Source organism: Pogonomyrmex barbatus, unplaced genomic scaffold (genome assembly GCF_055798465.1).
Source record: "Pogonomyrmex barbatus isolate J1 unplaced genomic scaffold, ASM5579846v1 scaffold16, whole genome shotgun sequence".
In the NCBI taxonomy this organism is placed as follows: Eukaryota; Metazoa; Arthropoda; class Insecta; order Hymenoptera; family Formicidae; genus Pogonomyrmex; species Pogonomyrmex barbatus.
The window spans coordinates 5,070,218-5,086,221 of NW_028297112.1; the positions used below are offsets into that span (position 1 = coordinate 5,070,218).

Below are 16,004 nucleotides of genomic sequence, written 5' to 3' on the forward strand. Positions count from 1 at the left end.
CGGACGCGCCGAGTCGGTGGGTGCTGCCGCCACGGATGACGCACGAAACTAGGGCGCGGCCGAGCCGAGCCGAGCCTCCTCGAGGCTCGCCGTCTCGGTTACGTTCGCGTAACGTCACGCGACACGCGCGTATGGAAGCGGAACACTGCTGACTTCTTCCAAGGAGCCGTTTAAAAGCGAAACGATTGTATTCGACGCGAATGTTATTTCAAACTCGAAAATTTACGTCGTAACGTTTCGAATGGAACTTATTGAGCACTAAGACGATAATCGAAGGCAGTTTTAAAGAGATCGAGAAAATGTACGGATATTTAAATAGAACTTGAAAAAGATGTGTACATATATAATTATCATTAACGCTACTATTCGTCTTACTTAATATAGTATCTTAAGATAATAGGTGGAACTTGGAAATTAGTATTGGTCATATTTGTTAATCGCTGACAACTATCACAAAACTTTCGTTATCAGAGAAATAAAATCGAGAGACTCGCCTATCACAGTATGCTCGAGTTTGGAAACAGCTCTGATTTCATTGACTCGGTATTTTCGAGTTTCTCCTCTCTTTTCAGAAAACAGGATCGTTCGGGGGCCCGAAGGCATCTCGAGCCGGCCCTGGTCGCGCAACGAGCTTCGAAAAGATGATTGTGTCACGTTCCTCGACAACGAGAGAACGAGCAGCTCTCTGAGTCAGCCGACCGAAAAACTTATGTCGCTTCGCCGTCAAGGTTGCTTTTGAAATTTGGAACCGCTGAGGTCACGCACGCGCGTGCGCCCGCAAACGCACGCCCGGCATGACCGCGCTTTTATCTCCATCGCGGATAAACGTCGTGTCGGATTCTCGCGCGCTCGCGACTTATCGCTTGGGAAATGCACGGACTCGAAAGCGCAGACATATGCGTAACAGCGAGAATTATCGTCCGCAATCTAATGCCGCGCCCGATATCGTTACGCGTCGCGATAAAAATTCTTTCTCTCTCTCTCTCTCTCTCTCTTTTCTCTTTCTTTCGGAGATACCTAAGCCTTTGAGCGAAACCTTTCTCTGCAGTTGTGCTGTACTTCTCGATTATACTCCGCGCATTAATTATTTGCATTCTGTACTTAGGAACTGATATGTGAATTCGATTGGATGCACTGACGTTCATCGCTGAACGCCAAAAAAATATTATCGTGCGCAAAAGTTACTAAAATAGATGAACAACAAGCATGAAAATATCCAAGCGACGTTCGTTATAAATTCTATGATTGAAGCTGAATGTTTTCTTGACAAATCTCTTTTATACAATACTCTTATTTGATCTCTATATTTCCTCTTTGGATAATGTAATATTATCCATAATATAATATTTATTCATAATTCCATTTCGCGCTTTGCTCGCTTTTTCCAGTCTCTTTAATTTCTTAAGAGATATATTTTCTCCGCCGGCCAGTTTATGTTGAAATCCAGTTCTCGAGAGAGAAAACAATCCGCGCTCTATCATAATAGTATTTCTTATCTCAGGATTATCGAATTGGGAGAGGTCGAGCGAGTCACATCCACGAACAAATATACGAACAATATTAAAACGAGTGCTAGGGCACACAACTTGGCGTACAATAATTTTGCAAACGACGCATATTACTGCTCGAAAGCTTTCATCGCGCTAGTGTTCAGGACTAAATCAGACAAACTATTGTACGAGTGAAATCGACCGTTCTAATCCGATAGACACGTGAAATCGTTAGAAGAGTAGCTTTGGGGATGTTTACATAAGAGCATTGCTTTCGTTTATGTACGTCGTATCTTTTTTTTTTTTAGGGGGCCACAAATTGTGTCGAAAATGTTTCGTCCAATCGTTGTAACTTTGGTGACACGTGAGGATACATATCAAGAGCGAATGCGCGCCGAATAAATCGGCCCGCTTTACGTGCAAATCCTATAAATGCCGCGTCGCCATCGCGACGCGGAACACCACGGTCGGAGGATAACAGACGGGACTTGTTGCTATCAGTCACGTCAACGGGAAAACCGGTTCGAAAGCTCGGAAAGACCCGGTGTTTGAATCCGAATAGACTCGCGAGGATGGCCGTCGTAGCGTCGAGAGTTTTTCAGCGATGGCGACGATGATGACGAGGGCGGCAATGGCGGCTGCGGCGTCGTCGTCGTCGTCGTCGTCGTCGTCGTCGTCGTCGTCGTCGTCGTCGTCGTTGTTGTCGGCGTCGAGCTATTAATAATAATCGGATATCGCGGTATCGAACCGTGGTAGGTAGGTGTACGGAAGGTTGAACACCCGCTGACCTGTGATAATCCTTTGCCGATTAGTTCCCAACTGTAGACAGAGGCGGCGCGGTTTTAGAACGGTCGACTGACGGGAAAGCGCCGGACAGGCGGGAGAGAGAAAAGAGAGAGAGAGAGAGAGAGAGAGAGAGAGAGAGGGGGGGGGCCGGAGGGATGAGGATCAGGACGAGCGAGAGGAGGACGGAACGCTCGCGAACCGGTTGCTCGCGAGTCAAAAAGGTACGACCGGGTCAGGCCAGCTCGAACATACGCGGCATTTTCGTGTGTAGCCGCATTGTGAACGCCACGATAAAGCCTGGATAAAGAGAAGAGGGGAGGTAGCCGAGCGTAAAAGTTTTATGGTTACACTGAGAAATTATTTTATACCGGCAAACGCGACGACTGATTAAGAGCACTTCGAGTTCAGATGAGCTATGGTCGTATGACATATATGTATATCGATGCCTTGAAAACGAACGACCTACGGCGACTTGAGAGCAAGAGGGGAAAAAAATATGTCAAGATAAGACTGTAGTCCAACAATAAAAGACATCTAGTTTCTCAGCCGCGTAAAAATTGTTAATGCTTTCTAATGTACAACAGTCTTGTAATTGTTGGTAACGGAGATACGGACAGAACGGGCATTTATCGTAATTTGGAATCTTCTTTCTCTGAATTTTCGATTGTATGAGTGCATTGTTTATATAAGACACGTGTCTCGTATCACAGTGATGATCCACATAATAACACGTATCCCACTCTTGTTTGCAAGTCCCAATACTATCGAAGATAAACAAAGGGCCTATAGCAATCCGCTTGTACTGTTTAGGGTTAAGCCTGATTTGATTCTACCCTACAGGATGCGCGCGTCCATGCTCTCTATTGATTCCATGACCCGAAGCGGCGAGCCAATTTGTCGAAGGGAAGCACACGCTACTTTCTTAGGTGGAACATTTCGCCGACGAAAGATCAGATCCCAAGCTGTAAAACGACTTTCTTCGATTTTATTGAATATTTTGAATATAATTAGAAAATTGATCTCGAAATTGTGGAACATCACGTTCTTATTCATTAAAAATACGCAAATGCTTCTCTCAATCAAGTTTTTTAGTTATTCCGAACAGATCTGTAGATGAATGGTACTTTCCATCATCTTTAATATTAGCTTAAGGGATAATTCATACATAAAGGATAATTCATTTTCTCTCGTTATCTCAATAGAGATAAAGAAACCCATAACGAAGTGAAATATAGTCTATTTGAGGCAGGAATACTTGCTTTTAAGATCTTAATATATCGCTTCATTATGTAGATTATTTAATGAGCTTCTTTACGCTTCACGCGCGCTTTCACGCGGACTTTACACAGACCGTCGCGAAAACGCAATAGTCTGCGCGTATCCTTGGAATATATATTCGATATTTATTCGGGACGCTATTAATAAGCGTATTCGTATGTAGGCCCCACTGGAAATACACACGTCCACCGCCGCCAGTGTATTTCCATTTCTAATTCGGATCTCTCCCCTTCCTCCGCCCTCTTTCACTCTTCTTCTATGTGTCGCGGGAGTAAGTAAAAGCTAGTTAGCGCGTCTCAAGAACCTAGACCCGAAAGTGCACCTTAATAAGAGCGACACCGATGTGAGATGGGAATTCAGTCCAGCGAAATGAAAATTTATAGATGCGCGCCGCTATCTTTAGCGATCTCGACGCAGGGTGGCAAAAGTGTTGCCACCGGCGAATATAGGTTACTGTCGTCGGAATAGATCGCGGTCAGGGCGGTCGTCACGTTTGCCGACATGATGGAAACGAGCTCGGCCCTTATCGAGCACCTACTTTCGAGCGAGCGCCGACCTACCATGAAGCGATTGCATCGACGACCAGATAATACTCATTACGATTGCAAATATCTGCTAATTTATCACGACCGACAATTACGTAAGGATCCTGAAAGAAAGGAGGCGACCCGCGCTACCACGAATTTCAGCATCGACGGAAACGCGTGGGAGACGGTCGGAGAAGGAGAGAACAAAAGGAAAAGAGGGAAAGGACAGAGAGAAAGAGAGAGGGGGGAGGGAGGGGGAAGGAACGCGCGCGAAGGAGAACGAGAGTGAGAAGGAGAATATTCCCTTCTCGCTATAGGCGCACGCGTATATGCCGCACGTTGCTTTCCTCTGTGAAAGTTCGGTCGAAAATTCTGTACGGATCTGAACGTAATGGTACACCCGGACCAGAATCGGTTTCGTCGAAAGATGCTCGGAAGGAGGCATCTGGCCGCCTCGTCTCACCTGCGCACGGTGCATGGCAGCTGCCGCTCGCTCCGGTTATCTTTGTGCTTACGTGGACTGCCGGCACGTGTGCCAGAACAAAAAATATATTTACGGAACGGGCAGAACGGCACGCTGCTGCGAGCGTGGCACGGCCAAAAACTTGCGCCCGCGATTAATAATAAATTATCTGCGTACGCCTTAGAACGCCTTCGAGGGACGCTTGTTCAAACAGTACATCATTTTCAGGATATACATCAGTCTTTAAATGTTTTTTATAAGAATTAAAATAAAATTGAAAAAAATTTACTACCTGAATTCTGTATTTGACATAAAAATTCATAAAGTTAATTAACGAACTTTTGCTTTGCGAAGCAAAGCGATTATTATAAAATGTCAAATTCCTAGGAAAACGGTTATATATTTTCTTTCCTTTCTCGTCTCAATGACAAGATATCTGAAGAAAGCGGAAGCCTAGGGACAACGTAAACGGAACCTGTTCCTAAAAAGAGATCGTGCAGTCCGCTCGAGGGGGCCGATTTCTCTTCGACGAGCGGCAAATGTTATCGCATCCTCGTGTGTTGCCACGAGGGGGAAAGCTTGCGTTTTATCATGAGGCCCGACGAGCAACCTGTAACATGGACGCGCAAAGGCAACGGGCTGTGATGCGCCGCTCGTCGCGCAGCTTTCCCGTACACCGGAAGCGCTGCCATACCGCGAAACTTCTAGAACTTTCCCAAGTGCGTCGTGAACGGACGTACGCGATCGTCGGAGACGCGTGACCCTCGCCATTGAAGCGAGGGCGAGTCACGACCTAATCGATATCGGCGAGTTATTCTCGATGTCGCATCAAGTCAGATGTTTTCGCGCGAGGCGAAAGACGATCCGTTCGCGTAAAATAAAACCGACCGACGCGCGGCCGGAAGCGCGCGCGTATTTTTTGACGCAAGGTGGGATCTAATTGGACGGCGTGGAGTAGGAAAAGAAGACCGGTTCGGGGAGGGGGAATCGTCGAGCATCGAGATGATGTCGCTACGATCGCAGGCGCCCGAGCCTCGGATGCCGCGAATAATCGAATGGCTGCGTTGCGCGACGTCGTATTCCCCTTATTTTCTCGCTTTCGATCGCTTTCGTTGGCGTAGATAGTAGTCGGACGCGTTTCCAATGTGTTGCTTTCGAACGCGATCTCTCCTTGGTGTCTGCCTACGGAATAACGTTGGTTCTATTCACTGTCAACGATTATAATCGTACTTGAAATCCAGAGAAACAACGTCCTCGGGACAATCTCCCTATTGACAGATACCCAAAATACCTTCGTAAAATTTAACGAGGTCAGGCATTGCCTAACGCGAGCGATACTTTCGCAGATGATATCGCACGCGAGAATCACATGATGACAAAAACCGAGACACATTGAATAAGACATGAGGAACGAGGAATAGATATAACAATTCCGTAATAAATGTATCGATGTATAAGAATTAGAAATTGAAACAACGCTGATAAAATTTGCGGATTTTACGGATAATGTAATTTTACGAAATAACGCATCTTACATCAGCATATTTTCCATTCTTATCTATAGAAAAAAATCGCCTTCCTACTTATTAAAAATTAGTTTAAAATTATATTTAGCAAGGTATAATAAATTAACGTTAAATTATTTATTCGATTTCTTTTTAGTCGCACTGTGTTCAATCATCACGCGTTCAATAATTTAGAGAAGAATGCTAATCGTGACGTCACGACGTTGTGCGTAGAAATAAAATATTAATTTCTTCTTTGTTTTTAATACCTTACTTTTACATATTTCATTCGTTTACATTATTCACTCGTTTCTAACGAAGCTTCCTTTCCTCGTATAGCGCGAGCGCGGCGTGCATGTGTGCGTTGTGTACTCGACGCGACTGGCGCGCCATCTGTAAATGAGCGGGAAAGAAAAGCGTTTGAAGGCCGCCGGCCCGCCGGCCGGGCCGTAGTTGCTCGGGTCTCGGGCGAATCAGTGCGCGTTTCCCTCTGCCATTTGCGCGTCGGTACGCGGCAGCGGTGTTACCGGAATCTCCGACGTGTGCTTACCGGTGCGTAGAAGACGCGTAACCGCCGTGTCGGTTGAGGTGTGCTTTCACTGAGTTCGTGTGCAGGAACGTGCGTGGATTTCTCTCACGATCGAATTGATCGGTATGGCGGACACAGAGGTCAAGTGAGTATATATATATATATGTGTGTGTGTGTGTATGTGTGTGTGTATATATATATATATGCAACTGTAAATACGCGCGGCGAGCGCGGTATCGATTCGACGGCGGAAAAATCGCGTACGGCGTCGGTTCCCTCCTTTCGGCGCGAGCGCCCAAGTCATCCTCGCCGATCGCGCGATTCCCCCGCGTCTTATCCGTTATCATCGTCGTCATTATAGTCGTGGTGACCGTGATCGTGGTGATGTCGACGTCAACGTCATCCTCATTTTCATCCTCATCTTCATCCTCGTCATTCACTCGTTCTTGTTCGATCGTTCTCGAAAAATATCTCGAAGCCGCCGACGACAATACCACCGCACGTTATAACGACGACCATGATAACCACGATCATGACGACGACGACGACGATGATGATCACGATCACGACGGCGACGACGATGGCGAGGAACGTTGACGAATACGAGGAGAGGGAGGGAAGCGTAGTGTGCGCCGGAGAGGGGGCAGCGAGCGATGCCCCTCTATTTCTCTCTCTCTCTCTCTCTCTCTTTTTTCTCTATCGCGCCATAACGATACTCAGACCGATTCGTGGTACGCCTAATGATCGTTGGAAATTACCTGCCCTTGTCACCGCGCGCGCGACCCGACCCAACCCGACGCATGCTCTACTTGCGAGGTTTTCGTAGCGGCATCATTTCATCCCGCGCCGAAACCTCTCTTTTCTTTCTCTCTCACTCCCTCTCCCGCTCTTCCTCCTTCCTACTCTCCGTATCCCCGCAAGCGTCCGCCCGCGCACGATCGAAGACGAGCGCATCGCCACCGATCGGCTACGATAGCGGCGACGGCAACGACGGCGACCTCGTGTTTCTTTTGTCCCTCGCATTCGACCACTTCGCTCGTTTGTTTACGTCGCCTATGTAGCAGCGTGCGCGCGCGAGTGCATGTGTGCATGTATGTGTGTATATGAAATGTATATACACGCGCGCACAGCACGTTGCATTTTTCGCGGGAATCACTTTGGAGGAGGAGCGAGGAGTCCTCCGCTTCGGTTCTCTTCTCACGTGGTTTTTCTCTTTCTCGCTTGTTCTCTCGACAAGAGAAATTGTTGTTTCTCTTTTTCTCTCTTCGCCACGCGCATCGGCCGGAAAGCGGTCGACGACGCGTATCGATCTGCCGGTTCGCGTCGATTAGACGTAGCTGGCGATGACAATGACGACGACGACGACGACGACGACGACGACGGCGGCGACGGCGATGCTTCTGTCAGCGCGAACCTACTTTTCGCGCGGAAATCCGCCGCGCAGCGAAACCGATATAATCTCGACGTGATAGAGAAAGGAAAAGCGCGAAAAAGACTTCTATCCATCTATATTTATCCCTTGATCGGTTTTCAATTATACCGGTTTCGATCCCCGTCGGCTCTCGAGATCGGAGTGGTTAGGAGTAACGGCATCCTATGCGTTCCCTTTGCGCGCGTGAGGCGCGATGTCGAAAGCGTGCAGGAGGACGCGTGTTCATCGTTACGTATTATACGTCGCGTTTACGATCACGAGCGTCCAACGATTCGCCACGCTGAAGCCGCGTCGGTGTTGGAGATTGTGTGCCAAAAGTATGTGGCACGGATAGTAGTAGTGGTAGTAATAATGATAATAGTATAGAGCGATGGCGGCGGGTCGCGCGGTGGGTCGACGATGTTGGGAAGGACGCGGGCGCCGGGGCGGAAGGGGGCGGGGTATAATATTAAACTCGCTAGATGCCGCCACCGTTGGCGGCGTCCTATCTCTATTTCTCTCGGTTCGTCGCGCTGTCCTTGTTGCCAGCCAGCAATGTGAAACGGCAGCAAATACCGAAGCTGTGTGGAGCGCGCCAGCAACGGCATGCCGATTTTAAAACGGGAAACATATATCGCGCAGTCCTTGCGATCCGCGGTTTTTATCGCGGTTCCGTCACTTCTTGCATTAGCATTATAGAAATAAAACGATCGCTTTAGCTCAAGTTAAAATTAGTCTTGTTGCATATTTATTGAGCACTTTATTGAGCATTCAATAATTCCTTATTTATTGAGCACTTTATTGAGCATTCCTTGAGTAATTCCTTCTCACCAAAGATTCTTTCTCATGTTACTTATTGTTATTTATATCCATTGCGATTTACTTTCTACATTAGTATTGTATGTATGTGACAAGCTACAGTTATATGATAATTTAAATGAAAAATAATTTTTTTAATTATTATTATTATTTTAATTATTTTTAATTATTGATAAATTTATTTTGATTGTAAACTGTATATTTTTATCATTTATTTGATTTGCAAAGCAAAAAGAATTAATATATGACTCGTTTTATACATAGAATACTTATATTAGATTAATATTATATAATGGAAACATTAGCTAAGTTTGTATTATTATTTTTAGGGAAACAAAAGTCACTACTCCTCAGAAGAAAGTAGTGGAAGAGGAAAAGGTAGTAGTGCCAGAGGAAATTGATGAGGATTCGAAAGCATCTGAAAATGGGGATGCAAAGGAAACCAAAGAGAATGGCTCGAGCGAGGAGAAGGAAACAGATGAAAAAGAAGCAGAATCTACGGAAAACGGAGACTCGACAGGTATGTTATTACTTGACTTGAGATATTTTTGACGTTTAGAAAAAAAGATTTACGATATGATAATATATGTACTTTTTTTTGCACGCTCTCGTAGATGCTCCCGCCGACAGTTGCTGCGTAAAGAGGAAATCAACGGCTGCGGCTGATGCGGCAGAGGATGCAGCAGATGGTGCGAGTCCTGAGAAGAAGTCGAGACTCGAGGAGAAGTGCGCCGAGGCTGAGAATAACGGCGATGCAGAGGAGGCCACGGCCTAATATTCTCTCATGTTTATTATTGACAGACAGACCTAATCTATAGATGCAATTTTAACTTTACCGAGTGTGAAGCCAGAGCAGATCATCTGTGCATTTTCAGAGAAAGGATGGCGAGCATAAAAGAAAAAAAAGAAGAAAAAAAAACAAACATTTTGACGTTTATTGCATTAAGAACTTTCTGTGTTCAGGATGATTGTGTGTGTCTCCCATAATACTTGCAATTGTTAATTGGCAATAGCAACACGAGTCGATTTTTCCGAGAAAATATCGCGATTATTATATTTGATTAATGTAATGTAAAGCGTAAACAAATCGTGTTCTCTGTACTGGCATCCACGTGCATACATATTATATATTCACTTAGCGTTAGAATCGTAAGAAATAAGGAAATATACCCCGATAACGTTTAGAAATAATATATTTCTAATTCATCAAAAACAAAATGATGGTGCGGTGTCTGAAAAATGGGTACATTTGCGCAGCATGATATTTCCACCTACTTGCTAGTCCTCATTGTTCCGACGCACGGACACATTGTAGCTTATATCTATAGACACATACACACCTTGGACTATACATCGGAGATAGAATACGGATATTTTTCTGCGAATCAAAATACATTCCCGAAAATAGATTAACTTGTAAAGTTATGACTGTTCGCCGACAAAAACTGAAGAGAGCGCCATTTCTACAGATAACACTAAACTGTGTGTTTCACTGTATTTTATTTATGTAAATCTCGTAACTTTTGCAAAAAACAAAGAAACCGATCATTTATCTAAAGTTAGGTAAATTGTAACACGTTAAACTCTTACTAATGCAAGATATATGTTCATAAAGAAATTTTTTTTTCTTTTTTTTCAAATGACAGAGAACACTTTCGAAGAGAGTATGTTCAACATAGAACAAATACATGATTTTAAAAATCAAATCGGTCGTGGTCTTTTTAAAAAAAAAAAACGAAAATATTTTTTTTTATATTACATGCAGCACGATATAAGACATAGTCTTACCTCAATTCAGATGTTGTACCTATATATGTATAGAAACACTGATGAATGAAAAGATTTATTTTGAATTTTGCTATGATATAGAACAAATATTGACAGTCATTCGATATGAGAAATTACAGTTGACACAAAACCAAAAAATTACGAAATTCGTTTGATGTATTTAATCGAAACTGATAACTAATTTGCATGTTATTCAAAATTATCAGATGATGTCAGGTGTAAGTCGTCGTTTTTTTTAGTTTGTAACGCATTAGCTTCAAAAAGCGCAAATATTTTATTTATCATATTTCGGTGACAATGTGACAATAGTTCATATAATTTTCAGTATCATTATTTTGCTTCGTATGTAATACATGTCGATCAGTGAGGATAATAACATATATGTTTAAGATTTAAAATGGTAAAATGTGTTCAACAGCTAATACAAATAAAGATGGTTCTCTATATTTTTTCTTCAATAATGATATAACCCAAGTCAGATTTTTACTCCTCGAAACCAAATAAATTATTGATATAGAAACTAATCTGGAAAGAAAAGAAAATCTAGCAAAGACAGATTTAGATAGTTTCTTGTTGCTTTGGTTATAGTAGCAATCTTTATAAGGAATTTACTTTAAGAGAAAATTAATACTGCAATTTATTTAGTTATAGAATTAGTTATAGAATTGAGTTTACTTTTTGAATATTTTTTGTCTATGGTGGAACATTGTCTCGTTAAAAAATCCTAATGTAAATGAAAACAGTTCCAAAAATTAAATCTTACTTTAGTATTACATTATTTAATAAAACATTCAGCATTTTAGTTTTTCAAATTGTAAAATATCTTCTACATAGATAAGCATTATCATGCCGATAAAAATTAAAAGATATATAAAAAAAATAATTTTCTTGTATAATATTTTTAAATATAATTCTACTCTTAGTTTTTTTTCTAAATACTTAGTAAAATCATGCCATAAACTGTTCAGTAAATGAATGGTTTTGAACAAAAAACGCATATAAACGCATTTAATAATAGCATGTCGAGTTAATTTTATAAGTTAATTTTATTTGTCCTTTGTAAATGAACTTTTTATATTGTTTTTATTCTTTCTATTCAATGTTTATACATTTGTCTCATTTGTCTCATTTTAAATGCAAGATATAATATAGCACAAAGAACTATCTAGTAAATAAAATGTTAATAGTATGCTAGCAGTTTTTGCCAAGTAGATTCGAATAGAACATTGCAACAGATTGACATTAACTGCGCATTAAACTTATATTCTGCCAAAACAGTTTGCTGATATAATCTAGTTGGCATAAGTAAATCTAGTCAGCATAAATAAATAAAATCTCTCCTAACTATTTAAATGTATATTATTCAATTATTCAATTAATGAAATGGCAGCTCTTTTGCTATCATATATATTTTTTATGTTGATAGATTTATTTTTAGACTTATTTTTTTGCTTACATTTTACTGATAAAATTTGTAAATGTTGAAAAATGATTATCTGAAATAATTACGAATTCCGATTGATTAAAATAAAAATTTTCTGAATTTAAGATGCACATATTTTTTCATTTAATTCTAATTTTTAAAAATTAGAATACAAAATCTCTATAATATTTCTAATAACATTAAGGATAAGTAAAAAGAGCTTCATAAAGAAATATTAATGTTTCTCCGAGATTAAATTCAAGCAAATCAAGACTACATACAACAAGACATAATACAACCATGAACATAATACAGTCACATCTTTGCTGAGAAATATTTTTCCAAATAGAGATGATTTATTTGCATTGCTACCTGCACTTGAGTTTTTCATTCCTTCTTCCTTCTTTCAACATTCGCATATATATTCTTTTCATTTCAGGTGCAAAAAATGTTAGGAAATATTTGTTATTTGTCCTGTTCAGGACATATTCAATCTTTGCACAATTTTTTAACAGTTTAAGAACGAATAATGACGTCATATAGTTTAGATCACTTAGATTACTAGATCATATAATTACTTTAGAGAACTAGGATTAAATGAATAAAATGATAAAATGAAAATAGCCATACCTCAATATTCAAGAGAGAGATATGTCGAAAAAATAAATATAGAAAAATTATTTCATAATAAATTTATTAATATAACTTAATATTTTTTTATATATGTTTTTCTTATACATTTTTAATCAGCCTAAGTTTATGTCGTTTAATTGATTCGGGATTGTTCCAAACTCAATGTTATTTGAATCGCGTTTTACACTTTTACATTTTTGTTTTATTGTATCATTCCGTTTGTTGGACAATTATTTCGTTACTGACTTTCGATCTGTATCGGTCCAATTCAGAGGCTTTATTCTTGAGACATATCTTATACAAAAGTCCTATAGTATATGTTACAGAATTTTCATATGCGATATGTTTCAAGAATGGGCCTCTGGACCACAGCCATTAATAAAGAAGAAGAAGAATGCTAGAAAATGCAAACGAATCTAAAAAGTCTAATAGCGTTTTCGCTTGCAATGAGTTATGATCCGGATTATGCCGTCACACTGCACTTTCTACACCTAAAGCGAGATGAAATAGGATGTGCGCGTTGGAAAAAAGAAGAAAGCGAGTGTAGGAAGTACACTATGACGGCATTAACCTCAATCAAAACCTACTGTAATCGAAAACATATAAATAACGCATGATCTATGAAGTTTGTCACGTTATCTGCATGCCTAGTATTTTCTTTCACTTAAGAATGAGATAGACTTATACGCAAACTTTTTTAAAAAAAAGGAAGAGCGAGAAATGCCAAGTGCAGGAAGTGCAAACAATGTAAACAAAGCCTTTGTTTTTTAGCTGATTAGAAGAATCAGGAAAATCGAAAGAATCGAAAATACATATATCTGTTTTTCTAATCTTCTTTTTCCTGAAAATGTGGAGTTGTATAACAACCAAAATATTATACAATTAAAATATCGTGCTAAAAGTAGAAATTTGTCTCATTCATAAGATGTCTCAACGTTCAACATGGATTCATCTTCATGGAGAGTATGTGTATTAAAATATTGTTGTAAATATTGTGTTATTATTATTACTAAATATTATTCTGTAGATCTTTTACAATATATAAAAAATAATGCCATTAAAGCAAATTTACAAACTTTAAAAATTAATTCTATTCTTATTTTTTTTTATATTATTCTTTTAATCATTTCTTTAATATTCCTGATAGATTAATCATAAATTATTGTTCAATACAGCAATTATAATTTCTTGTGTACTTTAATTTAATAGATTGCTGCCAGGATTGGAAATAATAGACCAACTAGATAATAGTAAATTCCGATCTCTTATCGTTTATGTGTGCGAGGCCATGCATTATGATCCTGAAGAAAGAATATTTAATAAGGATCGAGTGGAACAACTGCTGCTTTCTATAGGCTTGACAAAAAAAAAGTTAACTATTGCACTAAATACTATTAAAGATATTTATGCAAACGCTGCTTATTACGTCATAAAACCATCAGATTTAGAAGCAAATATCAAAAGTATTTTTAAATTAAATGAAGACAAACTGTCGATCTTGGCACAAGGATGGATGGCTTATGGAGCAGGCATTATAAAGAATTTTAAGCAACGTTCTATTTTTCCTACTCAGGTATCTATTTTTATATACAGATTTATATAAGTGAAAGAATATAAGATATATATAAGTGAAAGAAAGATATTTAGGAAATTATAAAATTAATGATGAGCTATTGTGTATATTGGTCATAATAAATGAAAACAATTTAGAACTATTCTATTTCTATATTGATTGAAATATAATTTTTAATATTTCTTGTTACTTGTCATGATAAGATATCCTATAAGCGGAGGCATTTTAGTAAGATGAATTTTAACTTAATTAGAGTGATTATTTTATAAATTTCTTATCGTTTTGCAATATGCTCATTTTCAATTTTATAATTTTGATTTCATTATATATATATAAAATAAAAATAATTTAATGATATATATATATATTTATATAGATATAAAATTATGTCTCTTTGACATAAAACTATATTTCAATAGATAGTAATCCACACATGATTACGAAATATAAAAATAAAATATATGTAAAAAACAAAACATAACATTACAAGCAAAATATCATAACCAAATATAATGACCAAAAAGATTAATATTTTGGTACACACACACACACACACACACACACACACACACACACACACACACACACACACACACACACACACACACACACACAAATCATTCTTTTTACTTATATATACTAAACTATATCCTTTCTTATACAAGGTGGTAAATTGGAATTGGTCTCTGAATGTTCAATCGTCATCTTCTGTATTTCCTAAAGATGCGCAACAAACTGCTTTAATACAATTAATTCTTAGTGTGACAGCTGATATGGCTGATGTTATGCGTGATACTAATACTACGATGACAGTGGAATTCAACAAGTCGCAATTAACGGCACTTTATGATAATATGGAAAAAATTCAAAGTCAACTAGATAAACTTAATCTTTAAGATTGCAGAATTTTAATAGTTATTATGTAAATATACATGCATCATTGAATTAAATTCCTTCTATTATAAATAGAAATGTATGATAGACGATATATAATTATTTGAAGAACTCTATTCTTGCCGATTTGCTGCAACCATTTGTATTGAAGATATCAAAAGCGAGAAAATATATATATATATATATATATATAAAACATATATATATAAAATGAAAATTCTTGTAAAACATTTAAATGATATATTGTTCAAAAAATACAATTAAAATCGATAGAATAGATTTGTAAGATGTATCAGAAATGTATATCTTTTTTTGATAATCAATGAAAATAACTATTTAATTCAATATGAGTATTTCGTATTCGATTTCTATTTATGAAAGTTTATCGGAAGTTCGAAAAGTCTCCCATTCTTTCGCATCTAAAATAAGATGATGATGAGGAAGACTTCTATGTGCTGAGGCTATTCGTTAGCTATTCGGTAGCTTGAAACAATAGCGAATTAAATTTTATAGTGGACGCATATGATCCATGAAAATACTGTTTGTATCAAATAATATTGTTATAAAAATCATCAATTAAATTATGAGTATGTTATTTTTACTCTAAATGAATGATTGAATGAATGATTTTATTTAAAAATTATTTTTCTCAGAAAAATTACTTATTACTACAGGAAAAATGAATTTGATCAGCAAAATTAAAATGTTACAATTAAATGTTACAATTAAAATGTTACAATTTTTAATAACAATTTTTTATAAATGAAAGAACACTTTTATTCGATTTTATCTGATTCTTGATTAATTTTCAGTAATTAACTACTACATTTTATTTTTTTTAAATGAAATATGAATATTGAAATGAAAATGAACTATAAACATTTA

The 16,004-nt window shown here is 38.5% G+C and overlaps 2 protein-coding genes across 2 annotated transcripts; both read left to right on the plus strand.

The window, feature by feature from the left end:
* Nucleotides 1-6,488: 6,488 nt before the first annotated feature.
* Nucleotides 6,489-11,042, plus strand: LOC105430844 (uncharacterized). Its single transcript, XM_011644585.2, has 3 exons — nucleotides 6,489-6,723; nucleotides 9,138-9,328; nucleotides 9,423-11,042. Exons 1-3 carry the CDS (start codon nucleotides 6,704-6,706, stop codon nucleotides 9,581-9,583), a joined length of 372 nt encoding a protein of 123 aa, XP_011642887.1. The 5' UTR covers nucleotides 6,489-6,703; the 3' UTR covers nucleotides 9,584-11,042.
* A 1,960-nt stretch (nucleotides 11,043-13,002) lies between these two features.
* Vlet (COMM domain containing 10 protein valette) lies at nucleotides 13,003-15,464 on the plus strand. The gene is made up of 4 exons (XM_011644588.3): nucleotides 13,003-13,240; nucleotides 13,424-13,615; nucleotides 13,862-14,225; nucleotides 14,891-15,464. Exons 2-4 carry the CDS (start codon nucleotides 13,578-13,580, stop codon nucleotides 15,119-15,121), a joined length of 633 nt encoding a protein of 210 aa, XP_011642890.3. The 5' UTR covers nucleotides 13,003-13,240; nucleotides 13,424-13,577; the 3' UTR covers nucleotides 15,122-15,464.
* Nucleotides 15,465-16,004: the final 540 nt, after the last annotated feature.

Excerpts from the sequence above, each read along its gene's own strand:
- Vlet (XM_011644588.3), top strand. The coding sequence starts at position 13,578 with ATGTCTCAACGTTCAACATGGATTCATCTTCATGGAGA. Across the intron at positions 13,616-13,861 it reads TGGATTCATCTTCATGGAGA|ATTGCTGCCAGGATTGGAAA; the intron begins GTATGTGTATTA and ends TTAATTTAATAG. Across the intron at positions 14,226-14,890 it reads GTTCTATTTTTCCTACTCAG|GTGGTAAATTGGAATTGGTC; the intron begins GTATCTATTTTT and ends TTCTTATACAAG.
- LOC105430844 (XM_011644585.2), top strand. The coding sequence starts at position 6,704 with ATGGCGGACACAGAGGTCAA. Across the intron at positions 6,724-9,137 it reads ATGGCGGACACAGAGGTCAA|GGAAACAAAAGTCACTACTC; the intron begins GTGAGTATATAT and ends TATTATTTTTAG. Across the intron at positions 9,329-9,422 it reads GGAAAACGGAGACTCGACAG|ATGCTCCCGCCGACAGTTGC; the intron begins GTATGTTATTAC and ends ACGCTCTCGTAG.